Source organism: Eptesicus fuscus, chromosome 5 (genome assembly GCF_027574615.1).
Source record: "Eptesicus fuscus isolate TK198812 chromosome 5, DD_ASM_mEF_20220401, whole genome shotgun sequence".
NCBI classification, from domain to species: domain Eukaryota; kingdom Metazoa; phylum Chordata; class Mammalia; order Chiroptera; family Vespertilionidae; genus Eptesicus; species Eptesicus fuscus.
This window is the reverse complement of record NC_072477.1, coordinates 66,454,351-66,479,993: the sequence shown is the minus strand read 5'-3', so window position 1 is coordinate 66,479,993 and position 25,643 is coordinate 66,454,351. Positions and strand designations below refer to the sequence as shown.

Sequence of the window (25,643 nt, the reverse complement as noted above, 5' to 3'; positions counted from 1 at the left end):
ATTACAACTGATTTTGTATTGATTTTATATCCTGCTACTTTTCTGAATTTATTATCTTAATAATTTTTTTAATTTTTGTGGATTCTTAAAGTAGGTATGTGTATTTTTTCCCATGACTTCTGAGAATAGAGATAATATTACTTCTCCTCTAAACATTGTGTACTCTCTTCTTTTCCTTTCATTTGAAGCTTGTTCATGTTTTCAAAACTGCAACATTTTTATCATCATTCAGTACATCAGAACAATTAAGAATTCCCTGGTAAAGTGACTGGCTGCAGCTGAAAGCTTAATAGTGCAGCTCGTGGGCTCGTCAGAGGCAGTGATGGCACTGGTGAGGACTGCAACGACAAGGACCTGTTGACCATTCTGAACGTGGAGGAGGTTTACCAGGATTATGGCATCCTAGCCAATGGCACAGAGCACACGGGCCAGGCGGCTCAGTTGGCTAGAGCAGCACCTCATACACCAAAAGGTTGCAGGTTGATTCCAGGTCAGGGCACATACCTACGTTTCAGGTTCGATCCCCCATCTGGGCATGCACCGGAGGCAACCAATTGATCTCTGTCTCTCTCTCTCTAAAATCAGTAAGCATGTCCTTGGGTGAGGATTGGAGTGGAGCGGGGAGGGGCGGGGCGAGAGGGAGGGGGCAAAGGTCACCTACCAAGTGATATTGGATGGTGTGAAAGGTGGTGCCAAGGAAAAAAGATTAGTAGCTCATTTTATATCAAACTTCTTTAAGCATTTTCCAGAGTTGGCTGCTTCTGCTATCAATGCACAGTCCTTTGTGAGGATGAAGATGTGTCAATTTGCTGGCAAGCAATTAAGAACTTCCTCATTTTGCCACTAGAGAAAATCTTCCCCTGGTGGCAGATATTCTAATACAACCTTTGCAGATGACTGCAGAATTTAACTTAGTGAACAATGCCTTGTTAACTTTATTTAAGATAGATGTAAAAGGAACTTTAGGTGGCTTATTCAGCCAAATTCTTCAAGGAGAGGACATGCTTAGAGTATGAGCAATCATAATCCTTTCTACAAAATTAAGACTTAACCAGATGGAGTCTTAACAAAGGAAGTAAAGGAACTTATACTAACTGAACCCAAAAAGGTCCTAGAAGATGTGACTCAAGAAGAATTTGCCCTGTTCCTGGAGATACTATTTGGGTTAAAAAGCTTATAGACAGTGAATGGAATACAGCAACTTGTAGAGTTGGTAGCTGAACAGACAGACTTGGAACAAACCTTCAACCCAGCAGATCCCGACTGTATGGACAGGCTCTTACAGTGCATTTGGCAGGCGGCACCCCTCTTTTAAAATGTGCATTCTAGCCCTAGCCGGTTTGGCTCAGTGGATAGAGTGTCGGCCTGCGAACTGAAGGGTCCCAGGTTCGAATCTGGTCAAGGGCACATGCCCAGGCTGTGGGCTCGATCCCCAGTGGGGGGCTTGCAGGAGGCAGGTGGTCAATGATTCTCTCTCATCATTGATGTTTCTATCGCAATAAAAAATGTTTTTTAAAAATGTGCAATCTACAAGGTTTGTGACTTCTGTGAGCAGGCTTACCCTGACCTCAGGTCCTTGACTACCCCAGTGGAAAGTCTCGATATACAGTTGGAGTCATTGACACTGTTGATGGAGATGATTTCATTTTGTGGTGACATGGAAAGGTTAGAAACAAATCTAATTATTGGAATATATGCCTCCCTCCAGAAGAAGCAGAAAACGAGAATCCTGGCAATGAAGAACCCAAGCTGCAATTCAGTTATGTGGAATCATTAGATTATGCCCCCAGGTCTTGCCTTCATCCCTTAACTTCACCCTATCGGGGTTGGGTTTAAGCCAGTTTTACTTCATTCTGGAGATTTCAAATGAAAAGTTACTTTGAAATTTAAAATGTAGGGCATTGCTCCTCCTCAAAATGATGAGAAGGAAAGGTGTAATTGGCTGTTGCTTGTTAACTATCCACAGCTATCTCAGCAAACAAAGCATGGATATCAACAGTGTTATTCTCCCTTTCCCCTAGTCTATTGGCATTTATTCACGTTGTCTTTCCTAAGCAAGATTACTACAAACTAGATTTCAGTTTTTGCTCTATTGGACTTCAATATGAAAAAAAAAAATCATTTTTAGCTCAGTAGACATTCCCAGAAGCTGTTATAGCAATATGGATGTTTTTACATGATAGCATGCTGCTCAAGGAATGAATTGAGCAAAGAAAAATGTTTCAGGTTGGTCTTGCAGACTCATAGAAGAAAGCCTGGATTTATTCTTGAACCTCTCCAGGCCTTGTCATGGCTGTTTTCCCAGAGATGGTTCTCCAGTGGGACCACACTTACTAACGATAAGAAACAGACTGAACTCACTTCTGTCATTGCCTGCCTCTCAGAATCAATCTTTGTAAGTCTTGCAGCCTGGAGTCTGGGTTTTTCTTGCAAGAATTAAATAAAACTGTAGACAAACAAACAAACAATAAAAATCATTGATTTCAATTCTTCCTTCAGAGCTATGTCATATAGGGCTTCTGACGCCTAAGGGCCTGCCCAGCTGCAGACCATCATCAACTAAATACTGGACAGCTCTTAGCAGAGCTCCTCATTCTCCAAACATAATGGGTCTTCTTCCTGAAACTGGACTGGGATAATGAAGAACTATTCCCCGGGGCACTGAAGTGTTTGTTAAGAGAGCTGCAATATCTTGGTAATGCATTTGACTGCAATGTTTTTTTCTCCAGTGGCCTTCCAGAGGTTGAGGGGTCCTGCAATGGTTCAGGATAGGACTTGAGGAGAAGAACCCTGGTGTTGATGGAGAATGGTTTCCTTGAGCTGTGGTTTGTTGACAAATTTGGGAGAGTAAAGGAGATCTTTCCAAACCTAGCAGCCATTCCTATAGAACTCTCTTGTGCAAGTCTTGCGGTAGCTGCTGTCCAGTAGATGGCGCATCTAACTCTCATATTGCCTTAGTTTATAAATTGCTTTTTCCATTACTAATTCAAGTATTCCCCCCATACTCCCCGGGGGCTTTTAAATAATCTGGCATGTTGTTGATTCTTTTGATTCTCTTAGAAGAAGGTAAAAATGGTTCTCATAGATGAAGAGACCATAAATGCAAAAAAAGGACTGTTGGAGCAAGTCTTACTGCAATTCATTTGAAAGACACCACAAATGAACTAAGCATAAAAACAGGTACAGAAATGAGGTATAGAAAAGTGAGTTTCCACTCAAAATTCTCTCTCTCTCTCTCTCTCTCTCTCTCTCTCTCTCTCTCTCCTTTCTTTTTTACCTCTAGACACTTCCAGTGCTTTGTATTTTCAGAACTTCCACAGCTGAAGATTTTCCTTTGAGAAGAGAATCCACTTACTTTTTATTTGTAGAGACTCAGCACTACAATTTTCTATAGGAAGTCATCACTGCAAGAAGCAGGCAAAACTCAGAAAAATGATGCCGTTTTTTAGATGCTGCAGCACTAATGATCAATTTAAATACTATCTGGCAAGTGCTGGGGGAAACCCAGGGACTCCTGGAGCATCTAGAAGGAGACCAAAGGTCCCGAAGCAAGAGCGAATACATGCTAGTTGAAAGGAAATCTGAAGAAGCTTTAGGTCGCAGGACTAGGGGAGGCTTGATGATGAGGGAGGAGCAGGAGTCAGCCAGGCAAGTGTAGAGGGGAAAGAGGTATTGGGACTGGGTGCCTGTTCCTGAGAGAAGTGAGGCCAGCATCTGCAAAGGTCGGAGAGAGAGATAAAGAGGCCTATTTCAGGGAAAGCTTAAGATCAGTGTCAATCACCTATTTACACATTCATTGATTCTTGTGTGCCCTGACTGGGGATTGAACCTGCAACCTTGGTGGAGCGGGAGGGCGCTCTAACCACCTCAGCAAACTGGCCAGGAAAGCACTTAGAGAATTTGAGCAGTTTTATTAAGAGCTGTGTCTCCCCTCCACACACACACACACACACACACACACACACACACACACACACCCGCGCCCCAAGCAGGTGTCCTCCACACACACACACACACACACACACACACCCGCGCCCCAAGCAGGTGTCCTCCACACACACACACACACACACACACACACACACACACACACCCGCGCCCCAAGCAGGTGTCGCTCAGTGGTTGAGCATCGACCTATGAACCAGGAGGTCACAGATTTCCCCTCAGCGCACATGCCTGGGGTGGGGGCTTGATCCCCAGTAGGGGGTGTGCAGGAGGCACCCGATCAATGATTCTCTCTCAGCATTGATGTTTCTTTCTCTTTCTCTCCCTTCCTCTCTGATATCAATGAAAATGTATTTAAGAAAAAAAAAAAAAAAAAACCCTGCATGTCCTGTGTCAAAACCAAGAATATGTTTATCTAAAGCAACGGGCAATTACTATTTTGTTTGATTTGCTTTAGCAACTGCATCCTGTGTCGGGCGCTCCTGCACCAAAATGCGAATTGCCTTAAGCATTACCAGGTAATCATTATGATTTTGAATCTGAAGGTTAGCTAAAATCATTACACCAGCCTTAAAGTCAGGATTTTTTACTTCCAGATTGATGAATGGCTCCGTATTTTTAGCTGCATTGTCGGTATTCCTCCCCCTTTCTTTACCTGTCAAGTCAGAATGCTCCAAAAGCTGTCTTTTAAATACTGAAACCTGAGATCAGTGGCGCTAGAGTAAATTGACTAGTAATCCACAACTGGAATCTATTATACTATTTATTTCCGCAAATAAATTCACCTATTCAAATCTGAGGCAAAAGTTACTCCCGACGAGGATGGGATTCGAACCCACGCGTGCAGAGCACAATGGATTAGCAGTCCATCGCCTTAACCACTCGGCCACCTCGTCCCAGAAGCCTGACTCTTCCTGGTAGCTATAGGGAGTAATACTAGGGGCTGTGACGCACTATTATGATGGCCGCCATTTTGTACGGAAGCAAAGAGCGGATCTTTTTTATACCAAGGGATCAGAAGAAGATGGCTGCTCCCACGATGTGGGAGATCTGCAATGAGGGAAACAACAACAAAAGAATAGTAGACAATGAGAAACCTCGAAGGACATAGAATTGGCGTACAGGCTGGAAAGGAAGCTGGATTAAAGGAGCCTCCGGAATGGGGTGTCCCTGGCGTCTAAGGGGCGGAGCCGCCGCACAGAGCGGCTTTGCGCTTGCGCAGCATCTAGGCGGTTAGATTTGAATACGGCCCGGAGGCGGCCCGGCGCTGCGCGGAGACGCGGAGGCCGCGGTGAGCTCCCTCTGTAAGGACCGCGGACCCCAAACTGGTCTGAGGAGAATTTGTCAAGCAGGAGGCTCGGCAGGTAAAGAGAATGGGCTTTCGTTCTGGGCTGCTGGCGGGGACGGCGGGAGAGGGGGGCAGTTAGGTTTGGTCTGAGGGCTCTGAAAGTCCGGGGTGGGAGGTCGGGGACGCGCCCTCAGCCCGGCGGCCCACGGAAGCGCTGGGCCCAGAGTGGGGCTTTGTGTCCTCGCCTGGGCCCGCTTCTTGTGCCGCCTCCCTTCTCCCTCCTCCCTCCTCCCTCCTCTCTCCTCCCTCCTCCCTCCTCCCGAGCAGCTCCCACCCACACCTGGGTCCCTGGGGCCGGCGCGGCCTGCGGGTCCGCGCCCCCCGCCCCCCGCTCCCCGCTCCGTCCTCGCGCCCTGCTGCTCCTCCCTGGGGAGCTCTCGGCGGTTTGTGTGTTGACCCGGTCTTTTCTTAGCTGTAAATGAAGTGACAGCAACAAGCGATTTTAAACTCTCGGCCAGTCGCGGTTTATGTACAGTGTTTGGAGTGCTACCGGCACTGAACAGACCTTCGGTTTCCTGCAGATAAAATAACATTAGCACATAAGCCGGTATTAGTACTCCAAAAATAAGCTTTTATAAATCTTCCTCTGTCCATTATTAGCTCAGAGTTAAAGCCCCTTTTCTTGCTTGTTTATCTTAATGCTAGAGTTTAACAAAAAAAAAAAATCTTTGAAAATTGCCGATAAGTTCATAGAAATGTCAGAGAAGACTAAGCAGAGCTTACTCTAGATATTAAGATTGAAGTTTTCATTTCAATTGAATTAGATCAATCGAATTCCTCAGATTACTTATTGGGTTTCATATTGTCTTATGCTAGGGCTGGGAGCAGCTGATTCAGAGTCCCTGATCTAAAAGAGCTTACAGTCCAGAAAGGGAAATAATATACACAAATAATTATGATACAAGACAAGGTAAAGGATTCCAGGACGTGTTACAGTTGTGTGGGAGCATCTTATTTGACACCCCTAACTAGAGAGAGGAAAGGCGGCGTCCTGGAGAAAGTGGCATTTGAGGTGTAACTTGAAGGGAAGAATGATTTATGGAGGTAAATGTACCCTAAGATTTTGCTAATTGAAGGTCAAGTTCAAAGCAGTATAATTCTTCTTGACTATGTGATGACTGGAAATGTTTCCAAGATGTCAAAGAGATGAAAACTGAGTAAAAATGTTTGGAGTGGTAGTATTACTGATGTTTCTGATGATAAATAAGAGACTGTATTAGATACTCTAGATATGGATAGGACAACTGTGCAATAAAACGTTCAGTGATGATGGTAATGTTTCACATCTACTATATTGTTCAACTTGGTACCCGTTAGTCACATGCGACTATTGTTGCTATTGTGACTGAAGAACGGAATTTTACATTTTATTTTCATTAGCTTAATTTTAAATAGCTTACTGTATCGGACAGCACTGGGCTAGAGCCTGTCAGTGGACGCTATGGAACATATTAACTCTAGTTATTGCTAGTGTAACTACAGGAGTGGACAAAGTGCCAGAAAGTAAATATTTCAGGCTTTGCAGACTACATGGTCGCTGGCATGGTCTCTGTCACATATTCTTTTTTATTTGTTGTGTTTTGTTTTCTACAACCCATTCAAAATGTTAAAAAAAAAAAACACTTTTAAGGCCCCATTTGGCCCACTAGCTTTGTTTGCAGACCTCTGGGTTAGACTAGTAGTTCCTCACTTTCTTGACTCATGGTGCCCTTAGGCCAAAAGAAATACTTACGGGTTCCATTTGTTAAATAGTTAGGTCCAGACAATTTAAAGAGTTGTTATTAAGTTGAAACAAATGTATTTCCTAACTACATAGTAGCCTTTTAAAAACAATAATATGCATAAATTGAAGGAAAATATATTTTAATTTTATTCTTAATAATCACAATTATTTACTAACTAGAGGCACGATGCACAAAATTCGTGCAAGGGGCTCAGCCCCACCGCCACAGCGGCCTTGGGCCTCTGCCTCGGTGCCCACTCGCTGCCCACTGCAGCTTGGTCCAGAAGGATGTCCGGTCTAATTAACATATTACACTTTCATTATTATAGATTGGATATGTGTACCTCTTGAGCATTGCACAACTTCTCAAATCTTGGAGTTAGATCAGCCACTGCCTCCCTCATATCCTGTACCACATTGATTAAAAGAACTGCTTTATATCACAGCATCTGCCAAAGACCCAGCTTTGCAATAATACAGGGTGTTCCCAAAACATGTATACACACTTTAATAGCTGATAGCTCAATTAATGTTTCTTTTCAACCAGACTAAGCTTTGAACAAAGGAAGTTCATCCTAAAATGCTACTGGAAGTTTAAAAACACAGTTGAAGTACAAACACTGGCTTTATAATTATTCACTGGGTGTCCCCCCCAAAAAATTTATACACACTTTATCAGCTGGTAACTCACTTAACTTTCAGTCTTTTTCAGATTTAACTGATTTGAAATAAAGGGTGAAGCTAGACTAAGCTTTGAGCAACAACAAAAAATTTATCCACTAGACTTTTTATGGGGATACTTGCAACATTCGATGAATTGAGGACACACAAATACTCAACGAAATGATTCTTGATGTTTGTGATTCCATTGCTTCAAGTTCTCAGCAGTGCCTGGACCAGAATGGTCATCAGTTTGAAAATAGGCATTGACAAAAAAATTATTCACTTATGTAGATGCTTTTAAATTTTGAAAATGAACTGTGTTAATAACTTCTGACTTTATAATCACTCAAAGTGTGTGTACATTTTGGGGGGACACCCTATATGTTATCAAAACTAATGTAATACAAATGGGTACTATTTTGAGCTAGTAGTTCATATGGTGCCTGACATGTTGAGAACTGCTATTTCTCACAAACTTTAAAATATTTCAGGACACCTCTGTGAGTATACAGAAGCACCCCAGGTGCAGTTTCAGAACCAATCAATAATCAACTAATGTGGCAGTGATCAAAAATTCAAACATAATAGCATTTTATTTATTACTAGTAGCCCTGTGCACGAATCTGTGCGCCAGTAGCTCGCTGCCCGCTGCCCCGCCCTCCTGTAGTTCCGTCTGCCCCCCACCCCCTCACATCTTGCTGCCCTGCCCCCTCCTGTAGCTTTCCACCACCCACTTGTAGCTCGATGCCCAACCCTCCTCCTGATCCGTGATCCGCTCGTTACTCGGTAGTCGTTATGCTTCACGGCGTAATGACCATTTGCATATTACATCTTTATTATATAGGATTTTAATACATTTTTATTGATTTCAGAGAGGAAGAGAGAGGGAGAGAGAGCTAGAAACATCAATGATGAGAACAAATCATTGATTGGCCTCCTCCTTTGGGGATTAAGCCCACAAACCAGGCATGTGCCCTAACTGGGAATCCAACCGTGACCTTCTGGTTCATAGGTCAACGCTCAACTACTAAGCCAAGCTGGCCAGGCCATAACAGAATTTTATAAATGAGGCTTAACATGGGAATCTAGGGTCTCCTATTTCTGTTGAATTTGGAACTTATAGTTATGTGATAAATAGAATAATTTTAAAAGGAGACTTTAATAATTTCTAAATCTCTCCACTTAAGTGCCAGCTAGTTTGTAGATTAGACAAGAATGATGCTCAATGATCATTTTAAACAGTAAAGATGCTTAGGTGATTCTGATTAGAGAGTATTTAATATCATTATTTGTGAATTTGAATATCTTACTGAATTTTAAAATATTCTCAAAAAGAGAAAAAATATGCAAGTCAGTGGTCATAAAGTAACTTTAAAGAATTATTTCTTAATTATTCATTCAGCAAATTGATACTATGCTGGGTTCTGAACTTAAGAGACACCAGCCCTATTCTCATAGTTTACTGTTGGGGCAAGGGTAGTTTGGGGAGATAACAGGAATAAGTTAATTTACATAACAGACTTAAATTACAGTGTGGTAATACTACAAATGAGACATATGCAGTACTAAAAAGAGTGCTTTTCTTGGCTTTCTTGATAAGGGAGAATATAAATTGAATGACTCAGGAAAGAGCTTTGTGTGTGCAAGAATAGAAATACTAGTGTGGCTAGCATGGTGAGTAAGGAAGACAGTGATATGAGAGACAGTATGAAGTCTGACGGGCAGATAGGGATCAGGTCTTGTAGAGCTTTGGTAGGTCCTGGTGAAGTTTATCTCAGTATGATGGGAAGCCATTGAAGAGTTTTAAGTAGGGGAAGATAACTGCCTAATATGTAGAAAAAGTACGGGGAGTTGGGGAGAATAAGTGAAAGCAGGGATACCAGTGAGGTGGATATTGCAGTATTGTACATGAGTGATAATGGTAGCTTGAACTATGGTGGTAGTACTAAAGATAGAAGTAAATGGGTTTTGGAATATATATTGGAAATAGAACTATTAAGACTTGATGATGGATAAGAAGTGGAAATAGCTGCCATACTTGTTTGATCTCTCTCCCTTTTTTATTGGTCTTAGAGAGAGGATGGGAGAGAGGGAGACAGAGAGAGAGAGAGAGAGAGAGAGAGAGAGAGAGAGATCCCTCAATCTAGGTATCTACTAGTAGGTATGTACCCTGACTGGAATCAAACCCTCCACCTTTCAGTGTACCAGTCAATGCTCCAATCAACTCAGACACACCTGCTAGGGCACCCTTGTTTGGTCTCAAAGAGAAAGTTTTCAAAGTTTCACTATTAAATTTATGTTTGCTATTGTTTTTGAAATAGATATTGTTTATTAGATTAAAGAATTTACTTTCTATTCCTAGTTTGCTAAGTTTTTCTTTTGTTTTAAACATGAAAGGATGTTTAAAGTTCATCAAACTTTTTTTTATTGGTTAAGATGATCATGATTTTTTTTTAATCTGTTAATATGATTAATTATAAAATTTTCTAATGTTAAATCAATTTTGCATTTCTGGAATAAAACTAACATGACCATGATATATATCCTTTTTACAAATTGCTAGCTCCTTTTTGCTATTTATTTAGGATTTTTATATTAATGTAGTGTAATCTTTTCTTTTTTCTTTTTTTAAAATATATTTTATTGATTTTTTACAGAGAGGAAGGGAGAGGGATAGAGAGCTAGAAACATCGACATCGACCAGCTGCCTCCTGCACACCCCCCACCGGGGATGTGCCCGCAACCAATGTACATGCCCTTGACCTGAATTGAACCTGGGACCTTTCAGTCCGCAGACCGACGCTCTATCCACTGAGCCAAACCGGTTTCGACTAATCTTTTCTTTTTAAAAAATAGTTTTTTTATTGATTTCAGAGAAGAAGAGAGAGATAGAAACATCAATGATGAGAGAGAATTTTATTGATTTAGAGAGGAAGGGAGAGGGAGAGAGAGATAGAAACATCAGTGATGATAGAGAATCATTGACTGGCTGCCTCTTGAACCTGCAGCCTGGGCATGTGCCCTTGACTGGAATTAAACCTGGGACCCTTCAGTCCGAAGTCCAATGCTCTATCCACTGAGACACACCAGGTAGGGGGGAAAGAGCTTTTTTAGAATACAAAATAATTAGCTTAAAGTAGTGAAAGTGGTTGCTTTGGGGAAATGAAATTGAAGATGCTTTATAAAAACTAATCTTGTACAATCAACTTCTTATACTATGTACAAGAAACTAAAATTTAAAAATATTACTTTAACTAGATATGGGCGTTGTCTGTGAACAAGGGGGTAAGTGATACCGGAAGAATGGATGAGCAGAAAGTAATGGAGGACGAAATGATAGGGTCAGAGATCAAATCCTAATAGATGTCCTCATCTTATCTATATGTATAGCTGATTGAATAAGTTGATATTAAAAAATAAACATTTTTATTTCAGTTTGAATTTCAGGTGCGTTATGAAGAATTGTTTCCTAATTTGTTTTTTGTTACATAGGATAAAAGCATATAAAATAAGATACCTTTTAAATAACAGAGTTTTTATTTATTGCTAAAAATAAGAACATCGATTCTAACAGTTTGAGTACATGGTATTCATTTAGTGTTGTAATAGAAATGTTAATATTGTTGAGTCAAATCTCTAGTATTCTTTTTTTTTTTTTTAATGGAATTTTTTCTTACCCAGGGGTGAGATTCAAAAGTTAATTCATAAAGTAAAAATCTCATATAGTAATGGCTAGGGAGGAGCTAAGACCAATTAAGGAAATGTCAGGTTATGCCTCTTATTTCACACTTTTTCCAAGACAATCACTCATTGAGTGGAATTGTAAGTGTAATCAGATGCACTATTTAAAACATTATTTTTGTGTCTTAAAATAGTTTTGCTGAGTATATTTTCGTAAGATAAACATGCATAATATGCAAATCTACTGTGACACCTAATTGACTTTATTTTGGGATTGAATTATTATGTAATCCATAAATTTTTATAAACTAGGGCAAACCTTTATTTTAACCACTAAAGTCCATATCATCCCATTCAGAATTAGTCACTGATTTTATCTTAAACTAGAGGCCCAGTGCATGATTGAATCATGCATGTGTAGGGTCCCCTACACGCTTTCGATCACGGGGGAGCTGTTGCCTGAGTGGACAGGCACCCAGCTCCCACGCTTTTGCTTTTGATCGCTGGTGCACCAGGCCTTTCAGAAGCCTCCAGCGGGGCGGAGGCTTCTGAAAGGCCTGGTGCCTGAGTGAACAGGCACCCAGCTCCCATGCTTTTGTTTTCGATCGAGGGGGAGCTGGGTGCCTGTCCGCTGGTGCCTGAGTGGACAGGCACCCTGCTCCCCCGCTTTTGATGGTCCACAGTGGGACGTGAGCTCGCTGCCCCAGAGGCCCCTTCTGTGCCGCAGCACAGCCATGGCGCAGACGCTGAGCTCGCTCCGCCGCTGGCGACGCGGTCTGCGGACTGAAAGGTCCCAGGTTCGATTCCGGTCAAGGGCATGTACATTGGTTGCGGGCACATCCCCGGTGGGGGGTGTGCAACAGCTCTGTGACTGTTTTGCCGCTGGCGACGCGAGCTCAGTGTCCTGCTGGCCCAATCGGCTACCCCGACCACCCCGAGTCCCGCCCCCCCGCGCCTCCTCGCCAATTGCGGGCATAGCGAAGGTACGGTCAATTTGCATATTTGTCTATTAGGTAGGATAGTGGAGGCCCAGTGCACGAATTCTTGCATGGATGGGGTCTGGCCAGCCCACCCCTATTGGGGCCCAATCAGGACCAGGCTGGCCAGAGGAAGGGGCTGTGGGCCGATCAGGGTTGGGGGAGGCCAATGGGGGCAGGAGCAGCCTGGGGGAGGGGCTACAGGAGGTTGGCTGGCTGGCCCCGCACCCTATTGGAGTAGGGGGGCCCATCAGGGGCAGAGCTGGCCTGCGGGAGAGGTTGCAGGAGATTGGCTGGCTGGCCCTGCACCCTATTGGGGTCGGGGAGGCAATCAGGGGCAGGGCTGGCCAGGAGAGGGACCGCGGTGGGGGGGGTTGGCCAGCCGCCCTGCCCTCGATCAGGGTGGGAAAGGCCGATTGGGCCAGTTCACTGGCCGCAGTGGGCGTCATAGCGACTGGTTGTTCCGGTCGTTCTGGCATTCTGGTCACTGGTTTTTTATATATATATAAACTAGAGGCCCGGTGCACGAAATTTGTGCATGGGGTGTGTGTCCCTGAGCCCAGCCTGCACCCTCTCCAATCTGGGACATCCCTCTCACAATCCAGGACTGCTGGCACCCAACTGCTCGCCTGCCTGCCTTCCTGACTGCCCCTAACCACTTCTGCCTGCCAGCCTGATCACCCCCTAACCACTCCCCTGCCAGCCTGATTGATGCCTAACTGCTCCCCTGCCAGCCTGATTGCCCCTAACTGCCCTTCCCTGCAGGCCTGGTCCCCTCCCAATTGCCCTCCCCTGCAGGCCTGGTCCCCCCCCAACTGCCCTCCCCTGCAGGCCTGGTCCCCCCCAACTGCCCTCCCTTGCAGGCCTGGTCCCTCCCAACTGCCCTCCCCTGCTGGCCTGATCACCCACAACTGCCCTCGCTTGCAGGCCTGGTCCCTCCCAACTGCCCTCCCCTACTGGCCATCTTGTGGTGGCCATCTTGTGTCCACATGGGGGCAGCCATCTTTGACCACATGGGGCAGCCATCTTGTGTGTTCGAGTGATAGTCAATTTGCATATTACTCTTTTATTAGATAAGATAATCTTAAATATAATTTTCTAGGAGTATCTATATTAATAAAAGCCTATGTAGTCATCATGCCCTCATGCCGTGATGCCCTCACGCCATAACATTCCATCACCGGGAGGCTGCGTGTGCAGCTGGCGCATGCGGGTGGGTGGGGACTTGATACTGTGTGTGCGGCGTGGAGGAGGGTCCCAGCGGCTTCACATGGAGGCGCGGAGGCGAGTCCTAGCAACTCTGGCCTACCTCTTTGGGGCAATCTATTGAGGAGCCCTGGATCGGTGGGTGGGGCCTACCTCTTTGGGGAGATCTATTGTGGGGCTCCTGCACTGTGAGAGGGCACAGGCTAGGCTGGGGAACCACTCCCCAGTGCACAAATTTGTGCACCGGGCCTCTAGTTGATTATAATAGAGTATATAGTTTAAATTCCTCAAAATTTCTGGTTTTATGGCCCCATAGGGTAGCTTTTCATCCTTTTTTTTTTTTTTTCTTCTGTCTTTCCCCAGAAGGTAATACTAAAATCAAAATTCTGTTCTTAGCCCTAGCTGGTTGCTCAGTGGTTAGAGTGTCACCCCGAGGAGTGGGTTCAATTCTAGTCAATGACACTCCAGTCAAGGGCATATACCTCAGTTGCAGACTCAGTCCCCAGCTGTCTCCTGCATGCCTCTTATTGGGTGTGTGCCAGAGGCAACCAATCCATGTGTCTCTCTCACATGGGTGTTTCTCTCTGTCTCTCCCCCTTCCACTCTCTGAAAATCAATGGAAAAACATATCCTCGGGTGAGGATTAACAACAAAAATATCTGCTCTTAATCTCTTCATGGGTTGTACTTTCTTTTCTTTCTTTCTCACCTTTTTTAATATTGTGTTTGTTACAGAAAAGGTTTTCTTCAAAAATGGATGGGATGTCTTCAGAGACTAATGAAGAAAAGTAAGTTCATGCAATGCCTCTAAAAGAGTTAAACTTTATCAGAGAAAAGATACTTCTTCAACTAATAAGACCTATTAACTTTGTACCATTTATTTTTTCCCCTGGAAGAGAATGGAAAAAGATTTCAGAAGTTATTTATAGGTCTTCCTTGCTATATCTTTATATAAACTCATCTAGAGGCAAAACTAAGAGAGGCTTTAGAGACCATGTCTCATCTCTTCAATTTAAGGATGACAAAATTGAGGCATAAAGAAATAAAAGGATTTGTCTAAAGTTGGCATCACAAACTGGTGGCCTGTTTACAATCAAAGACATAATTTTTTTCCCCAAGCTATGTTTTTTAATTTTTGAATTATTTGTCAAATTTCAAGATTTCATATAACAATTAGATTTTCAGCTTCTCTTAAAAAATAAGCTGTGGCAACAATTAACCTGGGTGGAGGAATGGCTATGACCTTCAGACTAGTCAGGAACTCTCCATTATAGTCTCTATCCCATCTATTTTTCTTGCATTTACTAAAGTATGTGATTTGCCTTCATAGGCATTTGAATGTTTAAAATCTGGTCTAAAAAGTCACACAATAGTAAAACCAGAACTAGAATCTCTTGATTTATAGCCCATTTATTTATCTTATAATTGTACCTTTGTAAATACTTTAAATTATGTTGTACTGTGTTTTAAGAGATAGTATTGTAGTATACAATATGTATTTTAACCAGTTAACTGCCACTCATCCAAAACAAAAACCATCCCCACATGCCACAATATTTTGAATGTAATTTAAAAAATCACCTGACTCTGAAGTTGAATAAAGGATTTCATCTTCTTCTTGCGAGGTGCTTGGTTAGATTATTTCTTCATCTGATGCCATTTATGGGAATTGAATTTTTTTTGTACAATATAATATATGACAACGATAAATTCACTAATAAAATAATGATAATTTTCAATTCTACAGAAATATCAACAAAAGTGAGTGCAAAATAAAAATAAACCGTCGACACGAAAAGCCTCGAAAACACTAAATTTTGTTGATGCTCCAAAGACCAAATCTGTAAAAAAATAATGAAGAATGTACCCCACGTTTACCATTTTAGGTGTGAAATTCATGATAACACAAACAAATCTCAAGTGTCTCAGTGTTTATCTCTCACCTGTCTGAATGGCAGCCCTATATATCGATATTGGAATTTCTTCCATATGAGCTGGAATGTATACAAATTTAAGTTACCATTATTTTCTTTACAAACCCAAAGATGTCACTAACAAGTCTGATTTTAAAATTTGGCAACCAGAGTTGATATGCGAGGTTTGCGGCTATAGACGCGTATGCCATGTGGGGAAGGTCCACTGCTTGCGTCTATAGATGCTTATGGCGTACAAAGGGTTAAAACACTGACTATAAATATTGAATTTAGTGTTATAAATTTTGCTAAGTGAAAGTAATGCCAAGTGTTAAGTGAAAGTGATGGCCAATTTAAAAGCATGTAAGGGATACTGTGGACTTTTGAAAATTCATTCTTCTTTCAGTGTCTATGTAAAATTTTTTTTCTCTTTCAGTGACAATATAGAGAGACCTGTTAGAAGACGACATTCCTCAGTAAGAAATACTTATATTTAAATTAATTGTTAACATTTTTTGAATGATGACTATATACAATAGTAATTTTGACTGTGGCATCACCATCCCACCCCCACTGGCTTCTATTGCTTTCTGGATAGACTCAAATATTTAACCTGATTCATAATTCTATAAATACATTAAAATTTTTTATTTCATTAATTTCATGAATTGTATGCTATATAAGTTATACTTTAATAAAGCGGTTTTAAAATTTTTTATACTGCCCTGGCCCCTGTGGCTAGTTGGTTGGGCATCCTTTCATGCACCAGGAGTTTGCTGGTTCTCTTCCTGGTCAAGGGCACATGAAGGGCTTGTGGACTCAACTGCAGGTAGGAGGAGTGCAGGAGGCAGCTTTCCTACAATGTGCTCTCACATTGGTGTTTTTAGCTCTCTCTCCCTCACCCTTCCTTTCTCTCTAAAAATCAATAAACTATTCTTTTATATATATATATACTAGAAGCCCGATACACGAAGATTTGTGCTAGAATGGGCTTTCCTTTCCCTGGCTGCCAGCACCGCCTTTCCACTCCGGCCCAGGTCCTTTCCACTCAGGCCCGGGAGCTGCCTCTTTCCGTTCCGGGAGCTGCCTCTTTCCGCTCCAGCCCCGCCTTCCCATGCTGCCCAGAGGCCCTGAGAGACCAGGGGTGGGGCAGAACACAGTGTCCTGCCCCCCCCCCCCCGTCACTTGGTGCCTGTGTATGCAAATTAACCTGCCATCTTTGTTGGGTTAATTTGCATATCACTCCTGATCGGCTAGTGGTGTGGTGGAGGTACGGTCAATTTACATGTTTGTCTATTATTAGGTAAGATATATATATATATCTATATGTCTATATAGATATATATAGATATATAGATGTATATAAATTTTTTTTTTTCTTAACTGGTATACAAAGCTATAGCAAGATCAAAAATATCCAACTTAAACTGATTTGAGCTAAAAATGTATTGGGTTATGAAACTGAAAAATCCAAAGATAGGAATGACTTTAGGCATGATTTACTGACAAGGGCTTCCAACAATATAATCAGTACTGTGATTTCCTTTCACTTTTTCTACTCTGACTGCTTTCTCTGGGTAATCTCCATTATTAGACAGGTTCTCTGTGCTTACTACTTCCAGGTTCAAGTCCTACATGGAAAAGTAGTGTATATCCTCAAGATAAAAAAAGCTCAGGGTTGAATCGTTTGGCTTAATTATCTTGATAGGGGTCAAGACCTCATTCCTGAACCAATCACTGTTGCTGAGAGAATATCATGTATAGATTGTTCTAGACCAGGGCTACATGTTGTACCCTAGGTTGAAATGAGCTTTATCCAGACCACATGGGATCAGAGTTGGAGAAATAATTGGGGAGGTAGGCAGAAGGGAGAAGGGACTAGATACCAAATATTTAAATGAGCCACAAAGCAAAGCACTGAACAGTATGGTTTTGAGGAATTTGAGAAGTTTTTACAGGAATTTTAGCATCTCTACCTTTCTACTCATGGTATAACTTGAAATGAACTGATTATTAACAGATATGCCAGATTTTCTTCAATAATTCTCTTACACTTCTAGATTTTGAAACCCCCAAGGAGTCCTCTTCGGGATCTGAGAGATGGGAATGAAATAGTTCAGGTATGTTTCTAGTGTAAATGCTTTATAAATGACTATTTTTAGTAATAGTGTTAATAGTAAGGAACTTCGTTAGCCATTTGAAGAGAGAACATCATAAATGATTCTCTATTGAATATGAACAAGTAAGCATGCCATGATGTTCAGATTAAAATCCAAACACTTGAGTAAGCTGGCACTCATGATTTTTAATCCCTATTTACTTTGCAGCCTTCTTTCTTGCTTCTCTCACATATATCTCACCAATTAGAATTGCTTACTATTCCCCAAGCAAGACATGAACTCTGGAACCTGCAAGTATTTACATATGATGTTCCCTCTGCCTATATGGCTAGTTCTTCATTCTTCCTTTTTGTTTTATTAAAAATTTTTTTAAAATATACTGAAAGTAGGAATAGTTTCATAGTGAATGCTCATATAGTCATCACCTAGATTCTATAATTAATATTTTATCATACTTGCTTTATCATAAATCTGTAGCCTTCTTTATTTAGTAATTCTATTTGTCTTTCAAGACTCAGGTTTGGAATCACTTGTCTCAGAAAAATCATCCCTCTATACCTTATATTGTAATTGTTTACCAATGTCCTTTCTAAATTGAGAGCTCCTTAAAGGCAAGAACTTTATCATGTGTTTTTTAAATTTATTGTGTCTATCCCGGCTGGCATGGCTCAGTGGTTGAGTGTTGACCTATGAATCAGGAGGTCATGGTTCCATTCCCAGTCAGGTTCCATTCCTGGGGTGCAGGCTTGATTCCCAGTAGGGGCGTGCGGGAGGCAGCTGTTCAGTGATTCTTTGTCATCAATGATGTTTCTACTCTCTCTCTCTCTCTCCCCCGTCCTCTCTGGAAAAAAAAAAGTATTGTGCTCAGTACATAATGGCTTCTAATACATTTTGTTGATGGATGCAATGCAAATAGTTTTGGAGAACATATAATTCGGAGTGCTCATTCTACTTTGGCCTCTTTAATCTTTCTTCCTTTTTTTTACTTTCACTTAAAAAAATTTTTTTTTCAATTAGTGTTTCGGGCTTTCTTTATATATATACTAGAGGCCCGATGCATGAATTTGTGGGGTCCCTTGGGGTGGCCTGCGGGGATCAGGATGAAACCTGCAGTCCAACGCCACCTGCAACTCCTACCTGATGCTCCCGCTCATCCCTACCTCACTGCGCCTGTCGAGGGCTTGTGCCCAATCAGTTCCAATGGGGAGAGGCTCACGCCGCTGCAGCAGCGCTTGCCAGTTGTGAGCATTGGGACTGGTGCCCTCCCAAGGGGAGTGGCCTGCAGGATCAAGCCTAAACCAGCTGACCGACACGCCCCGAGGGGTCCCAGATTGCGAGAGGGCACAGGCCAGGCCAAGGGATGCCATCATTGCATGATTGGGGATCGGGAGGGACAGCGGGAGGGCTCTAGGGCATGTCTGGCCCCGTCTTCTCCAGTCCCAATTTGGGCTGATCAGGGCCCACCAGCGGGGGAGGGACGCGGGAGGTTGGCCAGCCAGGGAAGACCGCAGGAGGGCTCCAGGGCGTGTCCAGCCCATCTTGCTCAGTCCCAATGGGCCGGACCCCAGCAGCAAGCTAACCTACCAGTCGGAGCATCTACCCATGGTAGTCACTACACTTCATAGCAACTGGTCAGCTGTCTGCCCCCTGGTTGTCAGTGCATGTCATAGCAAGCAGTTGAGCAGCCTTAGCATATCATTAGCATATTATGCTTTGATTGGTTGAACAGTCAACTGGTCACCGGCTGACTGGACACTTAGCATGTTAGGCTTTTATTATATAGGACTAGAGGCCCGGTGCATGAATTCATGCACGGGCAGTTGGCCGACTGGCCCTGCCCCCTGGTTGAAATCCCGGTTGAACTCCTGGTCAAACTCTCAGTCAGGAACAATTTTCATATTAGCCTTTTATTATATAGGATTTTTAATTGATATCAGAGATGAAGGGAGAGGGAAAGAGAGATAGAAACATCAATGATGGGAGAGAATCACTGATCAGCTGCCTCCTGCATGCCCCCTATTGGAGATAGAGCCTGCAACCTGGGCACGTGCCCTTGACCGGAATCAAACCCAGGACCCTTCAGTCCACAGGTCGATGCTCTATCAACTGAGCCAGACCGGTTAGGGCTCTTGTTCTTTTTTTATTACAGTTTACATTCAGTATTATTTTGTATCAGGTGTTCAGCACAGTGCTTTGACAATCAAAGTTCACAAAGTGTTCCTCCTGATATTTTCAGTACCCACCTGGCACCATCCATAGTTATTACAATATTATTGACTATACTAGAGACCCGGTGCACAAAGTTCATGCACGGGGGGGGGGGGTGTCCCTCAATCCGGCCTGCACCCTCTCTAATCTGGGTCCCCTCGGACATCCCTCTTACAATCCAGACTGCTGGCTCCTAACCACTCACCTGCCTGCCTGCCTGATTGCCCCTAACTACTCCCCTGCCAGCCTGATTGCTCCCAACTGCCCTCCCCTGCCGACCTGATCGCCCACAACTGTCCTTCATTGCCAGCCTGATCACCCACAACTGCCCTCCCCTGCCTCGACCTGCCTCCTCCGGGACCAGCCTACTCCGTGCCACACAGAGCCGCAGGACCCCCAGGCCTCACTGTGCAGAGTGGTCACCAGGTCCCACCTCCGCTGTGTGCGTGGCCATCTTGTGGCAGCCATCTTGTGACAACGTCGCATGAGGGCATGATGCCACCTAGGCTTTTATTATATAGGATTCCCTATGCTGTACTTTACATCTCTGTGACTGTTTTGCAACTATCAGTAATTCTTAATTCCTTCATTTTTCACCCAGTTCCTCAATGCCTATCCCCTGGCACTCATCAATCTGTTCTCTGTATCTATGAGTCTGTTTCTGTTTTGTTTATTCATTTTGTTCTTTAGATTTTACATATAAGTGAAATCATATGGTATTTGTCTCTCTGTGTCTGACTTATTTCACTAAGCATAATACCCTCCAGGTCCATCCATGTTGTCACAAATGATAAGATTTCATTCTTTTTTATTGCTGAGTGATATTCCATAGCTTGCTTGCTTGTTTTTGTGTTTATTAATCCTCACCTGAGGATTTCCAATGCTTAGAGAGAATGGATGGGAAGGAAAAGGGCGAGCGAAACATCGATGAAAAAGAGACATATCGATTGGTTGTCTCCCACATGCACCCCAACTGGGGCTGGGGATTGAGCCTGCAACCGAGGTTCATGCCCTTGACCGGGAATTGAACCCATGACCCTTTGGTCTGTGGGATGATGCTCTAACCACTGAGCAAATGGGCCAGGGCACACAGCTTTTTTTTTTTTTTTTTTTTTTACAGAGAGGAAGGGAGAGGGCTAGAGAGCTAGAAACATTGATGAGAGAGAAACATCGACCAGCCGCCTCCTGCACACCCCCCACCGGGGACGCGCCCGCAACCAAGGCACATGCCCTTGACCGGAACCGAACCTGGGACCTTTCAGTCTGCAGACGGACGCTCTATCCACTGAGCCAAACCGTTTTGGCCATACCACAGCTTTTTTTATACACTCATCTCTTTTTTTTTTTCTTTAATATATTTTATTGATTTTTTACAGAGAGAAAGGGAGAGGGATAGAGAGCTAGAAACATCGATGAGAGAAACATCGACCAGCTACCTCCTGCACAGCCCCTACTGGGGATGTGCCCACAACCAATGTACATGCCCTTGACCAGAATGGAACCTGGGACCCTTCAGTCCGCAGACCGACGCTCTATCCACTGAGCCAAACCGGTTTCGGCTATACACTCATCTCTTGATGGGCTCTTGGGTTGATTCCATATCTTGACTATCTATAATAATAAAAGTGTAATATGCAAATAGACCGGACGACCTTCTAGATGAAGCCAGGGCTGCGAGGGCCGAGGCAGCCATGGCTGTGAAGGCCTACTCTTGCACGTATTTTGTGCGTTGGGCCTCTGGTTGTAAATAATGCTGCAATGAACATAGTGGTGCATATATTCTTTTGAATTAGTGTTTTGAATTTCTTTGGATATGTACTCAGAAGTGGAATTGCTGGGTCATAAGGCAGTTCCATTTTTAACTTCTTAAAAAATATATTTTTTTAGTAATTTCAGAGAGGAAGGAGGAGGGAGAGAGAGATAGAAACATCAATGATGAGAGAGAATCATTGGCTGCCTCCTGCACACCCCCATTGGGGATCGAGTCCGCAACCCAGGCATGTGCCCTTGACCAGAATCAAACCTGGGACCCTTTAGTCTGCAGGTCAACACTCTATCCATTGAGCCAAACCAGCTAGGGCCATTTTTTAACTTTTTGAGGAACCTTCGTACTGTTTTCCATAGTGGCTGCACCAACCTGCATTCCCACCAACAGTGCATGAGAGTTCCCTTTTCACCTTATCATTGCCAACAGTTGTTTGTGGATTTATTGATGATAGCCATTCTGGCAGGTGTGAGGTGATGATTTATTGTGATTTTAATTTGCCTTTCTCTAGATGATTTTGAGCATCCTATCTAATAAAAGAGTAATATGCAAATTAACCATCACTCCACTACACCCACCAGCCAATCAGGAGCGAGTATGCAAATAAACCCAAACAAGATGGCTGGGGCCACAGAGCGAGCAGGAGGCTTGGATTTCCCCGACAATGGAGGAAGCCAAGCTTTCCTCACACCTGGCGGGCCTAGGCCTCCACTCAAGGCTACAAAGTTTCAATTATAGAAGATAAATAAATCCCAACAAAAATGGCGGCAGCCACGGAGCTGGAAAGAGCAGGAGGCTTGGGTTGCCTCTGGCGATAGAGGAAGCCAAGCTTCCGCAGCCCTGGCCTGCCTGAGCGGATACCAAGTTTCAATTATAGAAGATAAATAAATCCCAACAAAAATGGCTGCATCCATGGAGCAAGCAGGAGGCTTGGCTCCGCTCAAGGCTACAAAATTTCAATTATAGAAGATAAATCCCAGATACCAGGGCCTCTGCTTGGGTCGCCAGGGGCGTGGCCGGCCTGTAAACCACCACAGGCCCCTTGCCTAGGCCGCCCCACGCCCCAAGGGAACCCCCACCCTGATCTGGGACACCCTTCAGGACAAACCAGCCAGCCTTCACCTATGCACCAGGCCTCTATCCTATCTAATAAAAGAGTAATATGCAAATTGACCATCACTCCAACACATAAGATGGCTGCCCCCATGTGGTCAAAGGTGGCTGTCCCCATGTGGACACAAGATAGCCGCCACAAGATGGCCAGTAGGGGAGGGCAGTAGGGAGGGACCAGGCCTGCAAGGGAGGGCAGTTGTGGGCGATCAGGCCAACAGGGGAGGGCAGTTGTGGGGGACCAGGCCAACAGGGGAGGGCAGTTGTGGGGGGACCTAGGCCTGCAGGGGAGGACAGGTGGGGGGGGACCAGGCCTGCAGGGGAGGGCAGTTTGGGGTGACCAGGCCAGCAGGGAAGGGCAGTTAGGGGTGACCAGGCCAGCAGGGGAGGGCAGTTAGGGGTGAACAGGCCTGTAGGGGAGGACAGTTAGGGGCAATCAGGCTGGCTGGCGAGCAGTTAGGCATCGATGAGGCTGGCAGTGGAGTGGTTAGGGAGTGATCAGGCTGGCAGGCAGAAGCGGTTATGGGCAATCAGGCAGAGGCAGGCGAGCGGTTGGGAGCCAGCAGTCCCAGTGGGATTGGGCCTCAATCGGCGGTCGGACATCCCTCAAGGGGTCCCAGATTGGAGAGGGTGCAGGCTGGGCTAGGGACACCCCTACCCTCCGGTGTACGAATTTCGTGCACCGGGCCTCTAGTAATTCTATAATACATCAATAATACATCATCTGTAGATTGTATTGTGTGTTCACCACCCCAAATCAAGTTTCCTTCCCCCTTCATCCTCTCCTACTTACCCCTCACCCCCGTTTAAGAAAATGTTTTGTTTTTCCTCAACTGAGGATATATTTTTCAGTGTTTGTGTTTTTTTTTGTTTTTGTTTTTGTTTTTTTTTAGAGAAAGAGGAAGTAAGGGAGGGAGGGAGGGGGAAAGGAGAGAGAGAGAAAGAGACATTGATGTGAGAGAAACACATTATTTGGTTGCCTCCCACATGTGGGGGATTCCTTTGCAATTCAAGTACATGCCCTTGACCAGGAATTGAACCTGCGACCTTTCAGTGCATGGGCCGACACTCCAACCACTTAGCCATATCGGCCAGGGCAAAAAAATGTTTTTAATGAACTTTAAATGATTAAATGACAGATTCATGGATTCATAGAGCTTTAAAATCAATAGGATGTCACCAGTAATCTTTTTTGTTGTTCCTCTCTATGGAAATCTTCAGTAAAAGGCCAAAGATTTATGCCATCTGAAGAGAAACCAGAGTAATCTTGAATCTATTTTTTTCCCATTTTATAGATGAGAAATATGAGGTCCAGAGAAGTTAAATGTTTTGTCTAAGCCCACACACCTACTTAGTAACAGACTTCAAATTAGAGCGCTAATCTAATTTCTAATATACCACACAAATTTGTTTTTCTTTTTTAGTAAGAAATATGCTAGTATTTTGATCTGAGAATACTGTTGAAGAGCAGTAGAAAGCCCCAGCCATTGAAGACTTGAAATAGTCTAGCAATTTCCCTTCCTGTCTCTTCTCATAGAACTAGTCAAAGTTAGTTTACAGAGATTACATCCGGTGAAGAAAGAAGTGAATATAGTACCTTTGGAGGAATGCAGATCTAGTCTGTGTAAGACCACACTGCCTAGATCTTCGATGCCTTCCAAAAATACTGAGGAGAGTGCAGTTTGCATTTTGAAGATCAGTTCTGAGGGAACTGACTTAGGTGATAAGTTGCTTGTCACACATCCTTTTTTTCATGCAGTAAATTCAATTTAGATCTTCAAAGAATTCTGTAAAGAAAGCCATTCTAGCATAAAAAGACATGTTAAAGTTGTAGAAAAAAGAAAAAAAAAGGTATTAATCTCTTTTAGTCCCAGTATTTATTTAATGTGTCAGTATTATTATCATATTAAGTTTGAGGTCACCTGTAGCATCTGCCAGGATGAACATTCCTGATTCTTTGTTATAATAAGACTTAAGTTCGCCCTGGCTGGTTTGGCTCAGTGGATGGAGTGTCAGCCTGTGTACTGAAGGGTCCCGGGTTCCATTCCGGTCGGGGGCACATGCCCAGGTTGCGGTCTCAATCTCCAGTGGGGGCGTGCAGGAGGCAGCCAATCAGTGATTCTCATTGTTGATATTTCTATCTTTCTATCTCTCTTCCTTCCTCTCTGAAATCAATTAAAATGTATATATATATGTATATATATAAAATACATATAAAATAAAAAAGATTTATGTTCAAGTGTTCAGAATTATCACTGTAAAATTCTCTGTGGATGTTGTTTGTTTCTCTGTCTTGCTTTTTGTGTTTGGTATCCATGAGAGTAAAAATGTTTGCTCTTGTTAAGGAATATGAGGAAAAGTAAAAATTGTATATTATAATGAAAGATGCTCAACATCACTAATTACTAGGGAAATGAATACTATAACCACAACTAGAGGCCTGGTGCACGAAATTTGTGCACGGGGGGACGTGTCCCTCAGCCCCGCCTGCACCCTCTCCAAACTGGGACCCCTTGAGGGATGTCAGACATCCCTCTCACAATCCAGGACTGCTGGCTCCCAACCGCTTGCCTGCCTGCCTGATTGCCCCTAACAGCTTCTGCCTGCCAGCCTGGTGACCCCCTAACCACTCCCCTGCCAGCCTGATTACCCCTAACTGCTCTCCCTGCCTGCCTGATTGCCCCTAACTGCTCTCCTTGCAGGCCTGGTCCCCCCCAACTGCCCTCTCCTGCTGGCCTGGTCACCCCTAACTGTCCTCCCCTGCTGGCCTTGTCACTCCTAACTGCCCTCCCCTGCAGGGCTTGTTGCCCCTAACTGCCCTCCCCTGCAGGCCTGGTCCCCCCCAACTGCCCTCCCCTGCTGACCATCTTGTGGTGGCCATCTTGTGCCCACATGGGGGCAGCTATCTTTGACCATATTGGGGCAGCCACCTTGTGTGTTGGAGTGATGGCCAATTTGCATATTACCTCTTTATTATATGGGAGG

General features: G+C 43.7%; 1 protein-coding gene, 2 non-coding genes and 1 pseudogene across 3 annotated transcripts in view; 2 read left to right on the top strand and 2 right to left on the bottom strand.

Annotated features, from left to right (window-relative positions):
- The first annotated feature begins 322 nt into the window (after nt 1–322).
- Nucleotides 323–1,836, top strand: LOC103287509 (apoptosis inhibitor 5-like; annotated as a pseudogene).
- A 2,923-nt stretch (nt 1,837–4,759) lies between these two features.
- TRNAS-GCU (transfer RNA serine (anticodon GCU)) lies at nt 4,760–4,841 on the bottom strand. The gene has a single exon. It is a non-coding gene; the product is annotated as a tRNA-Ser (tRNA).
- Nucleotides 4,842–14,295: 9,454 nt separating this feature from the next.
- Nucleotides 14,296–25,643, top strand: part of KNL1 (kinetochore scaffold 1) — a 52,407-nt gene continuing 41,059 nt past the window's right edge. The window contains exons 1-3 of the mRNA XM_054715564.1: nt 14,296–14,330; nt 15,892–15,931; nt 17,516–17,575. Of these exons, the coding sequence (XP_054571539.1) occupies nt 14,296–14,330; nt 15,892–15,931; nt 17,516–17,575 (135 nt within the window). The remainder of the gene's footprint in view (nt 14,331–15,891; nt 15,932–17,515; nt 17,576–25,643) is intronic.
- LOC114229849 (U5 spliceosomal RNA) lies at nt 23,806–23,922 on the bottom strand. The gene has a single exon (XR_003615752.2). It is a non-coding gene; the product is annotated as a U5 spliceosomal RNA (small nuclear RNA).